General features: G+C 37.1%; 1 protein-coding gene across 1 annotated transcript; it reads right to left on the reverse strand.

The window, feature by feature from the left end:
- Positions 1 to 1981: 1981 nt before the first annotated feature.
- Positions 1982 to 8043, reverse strand: LOC125262064 (meprin A subunit beta-like). The gene is given in 10 exon segments (XM_048180624.1): positions 1982 to 2233; positions 2408 to 2551; positions 2554 to 2625; positions 2751 to 2929; positions 4884 to 5001; positions 6596 to 6674; positions 7134 to 7177; positions 7262 to 7321; positions 7417 to 7435; positions 7706 to 8043. Coding segments are annotated over 10 exon segments (933 nt in total). The 5' UTR covers positions 7763 to 8043; the 3' UTR covers positions 1982 to 2072.
- Between the last annotated feature and the right edge of the window lie 475 nt (positions 8044 to 8518).

Below are 8518 nucleotides of genomic sequence, written 5' to 3' on the forward strand. Positions count from 1 at the left end.
AGAGTTTTCTCTTGTTCAGTAAAGATTTTTTTGATTGCAATCTTTTTTTCTGCTGCCATTTTTTTTTTTCTCTAGGATTTGCTTCTCAGCTTCATATAATTTTAAGCTTTTCTTGGTTCATTTCATGTTTTATAGGCAACCTCAGTCATGCTAATTCAGATTAAGCACAGTTGGTTTTAAATTCATCCTGTTTATTTTAGTTCAGGACTCCATAGTCCAGGTGTTAGTAATCTGTACATGTTTCAGAAAGCCACTTTTAAGACACATTTTAAGCCATAAGACCTATTCCTGTCTTAATTTAAACCCTGTCGGGAAACCACCCCTTAAATGTGAGATCATTTTGCACGTCATAAATTATTTCTTTAAATAAATTAATAAATCAAATCAAACTTCCTAATGCCTCCCCCAATCTCATTTGTGGAACAAGTTGTCATATAACGAATCTTCATTTTTGTGGATAATGTAGTGTGGTGTGAGTGGATATTCAGCGTTTTTTTCATAAAGGTGATCTGCAGGATGCTCTGTTAGCAGCTCTTGCATTATGTCAGGAAGAGGACCATTTACATTCAAATGTTATACAAATAAAATATATATATATATATATATATATATATATATATATATATATATATATATATATTAAATTAGATATAAATCAGCCATTCATGCTTAATTGGCCATTTTCATATGAAGTGTTCAAAATGAAGTGCCTACAATTGTTGAATCATACCCAAGCAGATATGTGTTTTAAAGCAGTGGGTGAGTAATTCACTTCTTGATTTCATTAATAAAAGCCTACTTTGAGATTCTGTTGACAAACCTGTTTATTGCTAGCACAGCAAAATATATGTAGCGCAAGTAATTTGCGGGCAATGTATCTGTATAAGAATGATATTTCCTTATAGTGTCAGTAAAATGTTTGTCATGAAGACCAAAGTGCCACCTTAATCATAAAGGGTTATCAGTTCAGGATTATGCACTATGAATTATTCAACTTTTTTCACAGCAGTGACCAGTGAACAGACAACATTTAACAACATTTGATAAATACATTTTTCCACATGATACACCCAAGAGAATCTTTGGACTAACTAAATATGATGTGATAAGACTGTGATGATGCATTTCTGTGATAGTTAACATCAGAAATATAAAGAAATCTTACAATAATTTACAATCTTAAAGCTACGTAAGGATAATGACAAGGAAGAGAAGAGATTGCTGAATAAAGTTATTTTTGTTTTGTTTTTGTGCACAAACAGTATTCTGCTCGCTTCATGAAATTAAGGTTGAACCACTGCAGTCACGTCGACTGTTTTAAGGATGTCTTTAGTACCTTTCTGGACCTTGAAAGTGTTGAATATATTGCTGTCTCTGGATGAGTCATATACCTCTCAGATTTCATCAAAAATATCTTAATTTTCTATTCTGAAGATGAATGAAGGTCTTACAGGTGTGGTATGATATGAGGGTTAGTAATTAATGACAGAAATTTCATTTTTGGGTGAACTAACCCTTTAACGCTATACTATGTGATAAATTACCTGACAACTGACATTTTTTTTCTTTTGCTACAGTATGTGGAAGTTATTCACATGCAACCTCAGCTAACATTCCCATTAAGTTATTATTTTAAAATGTTTTTGAACAAAAAATGTGAGTGTCAAGGCAACATTCCTTTTTTTTCTTTTTTCTTTTTGCAATCATTATGGGAATGTAACTTGAATGTTCTCTGAAACTAGTAACATTTAAAAAATGTTAGACGAACAACCTACTACTTCTGGTGAAATGCGCATTTGTGATGAACAAACCAAATGTAGTGCTTACTAGACACTATGTGATTTTGGACGTAATTAATCACAGGCAATCAGATGATATTTGAGGTTGTTATAGGGATTTTGGACCAATGAGATTTCACAATGGGCGGGGCTACCCTGCGCGATGGTGCATAAATGGAAAACTAAGTTCTGTTAGCTCACTTGCACGAAGTTTCATCAGCAACAGTTATGTGGCTCCAAAAAAAAAGTGCAGGCAGTTGTTGGGTTGAATCCTGCTTTTGTGTTTATGGGTGTTCATATACCTTGACATTGACCCAGAGTGGTGTAGTCCGTCTTTGGACCGCCCTCTACAGTTTGTACACGAGCCCACTTGGCATTTCCACCATCTCCCTGGATCATACCACAGATATTCGGTCCCTCAAAGTGGCAAGAGTCCAGAAAAGTTGAGGTTCTAGCTGGAAGAATTTTGAAAGATGCTTTAGGAAATGTTTTATCTGAGCAAGCAGTTTATCTTATCAGTCAGGCTAATTTCAATATATTTATAAAAAAATAATGGAGGATTATTCAACCAGTCAAGGTCAACTGGTCTCCCACATAAAGTGTGTTATAAAGTGTAATCATAAACTTACTACAGTTGTATAGCCTGTTTAGCTTGAGCAGGTCACTGTCACTAAACTCCATGCTTTGACCAATCACATCCAAGAATTCTGGTATCTTGGTAACGATGGTTGGCTTGTTGCCTTTGTTGAAGGCCATCTTACCGTAGTGCATGAGCGAAACATAATCATAAGGCACACGAGAGAGCTTGAAACTGTTTCATCATTTAAATCGAAGATTCGCTCTTTACCTATGTGAGAAACAAACCAGGAAATAGATTAATGTAATAATAGAATATAGTAAAGAGATTGGCAAGACAGAATATCACTAAAAAGAGATGGCACGAATTGATATGTTTATGAATTCAGTTATTACCCTCTTCAATCTGGTCCCACACTATGGTGACGTAGTCGTCTCTGTCAGATCTGGACTGCTCGTGCCAGAAACCCAACGCATGCAGAAACTCATGCTCCACTATTCCTAAATGGTCACAGTTTTCACCAATTGACAACTCCTGTTTCCCCATCTGTCGGTTCCCCACCATTGAGTAACATCTGGAACAGAGAAAAATCCTGAATTTCGTGCTACTGTCACTGTGAAGAAAAAGTTCTTCATTCTGTTGCAGCTTGCACATGGTTGAATAGTTATGAAATGCTAATATGTTAATGCTAAAATGTTCTCTTATCTAAGCCCAAGCAAGAATATTATTTCAACATATTATTTCAGATATTTTTGCTCTTCCAACATTTCATTAAAGGGGACTGTGGCTTTTTTTAACAGAAATAAACAGAAACCCCCCAAAACAGAAAATAAAGTGTCCAAATAAACAGGGGACCTGGTGTGCTCGTTGTGCCGGGGAAATGTGAAGGAAGGGTAGTGAGCGGATAAGATGGGTCCAGGTAAGGGGCGGGGTCCGGCGGCCGCACCCGCTTCTCTCTCTTCGGTCCAAGACGCGAGGGGTGGTGGCTCCGGCACAGCGGCTCGTCCTCTTTAAACCATGACAACTTAGGGGAATAGCGGCCCGGTGTACTAATCCTGTCGGTGGCGTTACGCATGCTTCTCCATTCCGGACCGCGGGTCCGGCGACTCACATCTATGGCCGTGTGGGAGTCCCTCCGAGCTCCCTTTCCTGGACCCATGAGGACACCAGCTTGCATGCACAGGGGAAAGAGACCGGTCTCCCGAGGAGAGGCACGCTCAGCATTAAACAGCGGCGGTGATGAGGCTTAATTTATCTTCAGATGTGCGTTATCACACGCCGCCAGTCCTGGATATTTCAGCGCGCCTCCTCTCTCTCACACCCACTGCAGTCGCGAAGCTGGTGAAGGGTGGCAATTTAAAAAATGGGGTGGCGCTGACAATAAGGGAAAGGCAGCCGTTACGTCACAGGACCTATAATGCTCCTTTTACAAGATGTAATATCTATAAGTCTCTGGTGTCTCCAGAATGTGTAAGTTTGAGCTCAAAATACCCCACAGATCATTTATTATAGCTTGTCAAATTTGCCTCTATTTGGGTGTGAGCAAAAACACTGCATTTATGTGTGTCCCTTTAAATGCAAATGAGCTGCTGCTCCCAGCCCCCTTTCCAGAAGAGGGCGGAGCTTTAACAGCTCAACAACAACAAAGCTGGAGAATCTCACGCAGCCAAAATGAGGATTGTCAGTAACGGTGTTCAGCCTTACATTGTTCAAACCGGAGTCGACGCTGATGGAGAGACTCTTTATGAAATTGATGTAGTTGCTGTGGAGTTGATTCAACTCATCCACTAGCATGTGCCGTCATGTTAACCTTTTGTGCAAATCCAGTGTCGAATTGACCCTCGTTTGTGAAGCAGTCCGGCGTAAAATGACGCTCTACTACAACAACTCTTCCTCTTCTCTAAAGCAGCCCAACATGGCCTCACTCCCTTTGTTGTGTGTTCTCGGGGGCGGGGTTTATGTAAATTTTAGGGTTAGTGATGTCACTAACTAGTAGTCAATACCAGCCGTTTGTTGTAATCCTTAAACAGAATTATTTAAAAGAAAACATCTTCTTTGCATTGAACTATGAGTGTCGTAAGTTTGCAGATGTTGTTTATGCTCAAACAGCAACATTACACACTAACTAAAGTTAAAAAAGAGAAATCATAATCAATCACCTCTTTAATTGGCATTTTAAAGTGTAGGCATCTTACTAACTATGTACCTATGCAGCTATGACAACTAACACTCATTTATTTGTAACTACATGTCAACAAGCAGTCATTACAGTATTAGTAGGCTCTCTTCTTAATATCTGCTAACACTTAACCCTAACACCTAATACCTAAAACTCTTAATAAGTTACTTAGTAGAATGTCTAAAGTGGACCATCAAAATAAAGTGTAACCATTTAATAAATTTTAATTATTACATTTTTAATATCTTTTTCTGTTTTTGTATTGAAAAGATGTGAGAGCACAATATGTTCCATCCATTAATATCAACGTGGATAGAATTATTGAGTGTAATGTGTGAAGTTTCCTCACCCGCTGCCTTTAAACACAGAAATGTAGTTTGGCTCTCCACTCCAGGGTTTGAAGTCAATACAAGTCTTGAGTCTGAATTGCTCAAATGCTTTCAGTATCACACCTTTGGCATTGATTTCTGTTGAAAATTGTGAAAGAACAAGAGAAAGAGCGACAGCGAGCGAGAGATTTTAAAAGGTTAAGTTAGAATGAGAATATCAGATAAAGATCAAAGCATTACAGTTGTGCTCAAAAGAATCTGCAAAATGTTAATTATTTTAACAAAATAAGAGAGATCATATAAAATGTATGCCATTTTTTATTTAGTACTGTCCTGAGTAAGATATTTTACATAAATGTTTACATAGTCCACAAGAAGAAAAAACAAGAAATTAAAGCTGCAAGCAGCGATGAAAGGGCCCTCGCACCCAGGCTAACCGCCACCCGAAGGCCTTAAGAAAACAGTAAACAGTGGATGACATGCAAGTGTGTAAATATAGGAAAAATATGGTCATTACAAATATGGATAAAATAAGTCATTTTGACGTGCCACACTTCCTGCTGTCAGCAGGTGGTGCTTTGACTATAACTGAATATTGGCATGTTAATGTCTTCAGGCCAGGACTCTAATAAAACGTGAAATTTGGGGCAGATCGGACATTGTATGCCCGAGTTAAAACAACTTCCTGTTTCATGGCGAAACATCGAATTTTGTCAGGCCGCCACAGACACACACTTCTTCACACTCTAGATCTTCACAATTTAACGTCTCAAAAGCCAGACTGACCAAATATGATGTTGATCTGATTAAAGCTCTAGGAGGAATTTGTTAAAGTACAACTTCTAGAAATGGCAAAAACTGCAAAAATTCAAAATATCTCACTTCTTGTTGGGTTTTCAGATTTTGCACCCATGCAGGGACTTTTTTGTAGGTATTGAGCTGTTATACATGTCTACCGAATTTCATACTTAATTGAAATTTTGTAGGTGGCGCTATTGAGCCATTTTGCCACACCTAATTCTGAAACCCATATCAGACATACATTTTCACCACTTCTGATGCATGTGCAAAGTTTCATGAGTTTTCGAGCATGTTTAGGCCCTCAAAAATGTGATTTGATTTGGAGAAGAAGAAGAATTGACTGAGCAATTACAATAGGGTCCTCACACCATCAGTGCTCGGGCTCTAAAAAGACAGAATTTTTTAAAATGACCCAGTTCAAAAGTTTACATACCCTTGATTCTTAATACTTTGTGTCATTACCTGGATGATCCATGACTGTTTGTTTTGTAATGGCTGTTCTTGAGTCCCTTGTTTGTCCTGAGCAGTTAATGTTCTTCAGAAAAATCCACCAGGTCCCGAAAAATTCTTCGGCTCTCAATGCATAGTTTTCCTTCTGGTGCATCAGTGAACGTTTGAACCTTTTTTAATAGTTGTGTTTGAGTCCCCCAGTTGTCCTCAGTGTGAAAAGATGGATCTCAAAATCATACAGTTACTGCTGGAAAGGGTTCAAATTATGCAAAAGATGCTGGAAAACTGAAAATTATGCAGGACCTGAAGAACGTTGGGTAGTTTTACTACTCAGGAGTCAAACAGGGGACTCATGAAAAACCGTCACAAAACAAGCAAACAGCCGTAGATCATCCACCACACACAGTTTAGGAATAAAGCTGTAAACTTTTGAGCACAACTGTAAAGCATTCAATAGAAAGTATTCTATAGATTCACCTACCAAGGCTGCTGTCGAGGAAGTACGGCACAGTGGTAGGCCAGAGATACCGTTCACCCAGAATAGTGTTTCTGCCTTTTCCCTGTTAAACACAAACCAAACATGGATTTAGCTTGATTTACACATCCCTGTTGTTTCATGTGCAAGTTACCCTATAACTTGTTTACCCTTTTATTTTATTTTATTAATTTTGATGTTTGTTTATTGCTTGAAAAAATTTAAAATTATATATTTAAACATCCAAGATTTTAGTTAGAAACCTCGTAGAAAATTAATTAAAATCAAATCAAATAAAAAAACAGCTAATCTACATCCTGATGTTTAAGCACTTTCTGAATGTTAAGCATCTCCTAAAAGACTATTTTATTTTTTATGTTTGTTTATTGCTTGACAATTTACACAACTATATTTACACGTCCTAAATTTTAGTTACAACATTTTTTAGATTTTTTTTTTTATATATATATACAGGTTTCAGGTCCTATTTTGTAGCCTGTTAATAGAAAGTGTTTTATGAGAATGTGTTTTCTAAAACACTGACCTCCTCTATCAGAATGTCTCCTTCCACCAGGTTAAGTCCTGCCTCTGTTGAACAACACAGCAGTTACTGCAGAAGTGGTTTTGAAATAATGCTACAGATTAAAGATGCATATTAATGTTTCCACAAACCTTCATTTATTTCAAATATAGCCTTGTCATTTCCATTATCTACATAGATCTCCGTTTTGCCTTTAAAATAAATAAATAAATAATCCAGAGCATAGAATATAAAATCCTTTAAAAATCAAATGTGTTTTTGAGAGAATGTGATTATTGTGACTCACCTGACAGTGAAGATGTTGGCTTTGAAAGAAAACATTTGAGAAAAGTGTCAAAGTGCACATTTACATCAACAAATGATTACAGTGCAAGCCTTGATCTTGTATAACCTACTATTATGAAACCAATTCATCATAAAACTCATTCAATCCTGAACAGGTTCAATACATTTGAATACAACTAAACTAGCTGTGCTCTAAAATATGATCATTTGCTTTTGCTTAGCATGCATTATTCAACATATGATCACAAAACTGAACCCCCGACACACAAAGTACTGAATTCTGGACTCACCAAACACAGAGCCGTGGCACATATGGACAGAATGAGAAATGTATGAAGAGAAGCCATGAGATCTCTTTACTGAGCTCTTCTCTTCTAACCATCAGTGTATATGTTTATTTACCAATTTATAGAACAATAAGAGTTAGTCTGCAATGATAAGAGCCTGCAGCTGATAGGATATGATTACACTGATGGTAACCATGCAGACATAAACATAAGATATGATAAATAAGATATGATAAATTTGAGGTTTATTTGCACACCATATAACAGGGCCGTCACGAGCATGCTGTGAGGCCCTGTGCAACCTAGTGGACTCGAGGCTCCACCCGACTCATGGGTTTGTATATGGCAAGGCATATGCCAGGATTGTTTTTTTTATTTGATCTCATATACACAAACACATTTTAACCACTAGTATATGTTTAATTAAAAGTAACATCTGTAATTATATAGAAAGTGATAAGTGAAAGTGAACTCGCTCTCCCGTCCCTTCAAAAATACAGCGTGCATGACATTACTGTGCAAAGATGAACATGGATGGAAAGAGGCTATGGGTGAAAGCGAAAATATAAGTAATAATGCAGAGGTGAAAAGGGTGAAAAATTTGACACTTTCTCGCAATTCTGACTTTACATCACTCAATTCTGACTTTATCACGTAATTCTGACTTTATATCACGTAATTCTGACTTTATATCACACAATTCTGACTTTATATCACACAATTCTGACTTTATATCATGTAATTCTGACTTTATCACGTAATTCTGACTTTATATCTAACAATTCTGACTTTATATCATGTAATTCTGACTTTATA

This window comes from Megalobrama amblycephala, unplaced genomic scaffold, assembly GCF_018812025.1.
Source record: "Megalobrama amblycephala isolate DHTTF-2021 unplaced genomic scaffold, ASM1881202v1 scaffold582, whole genome shotgun sequence".
Lineage (NCBI taxonomy): Eukaryota > Metazoa > Chordata > Actinopteri > Cypriniformes > Xenocyprididae > Megalobrama > Megalobrama amblycephala.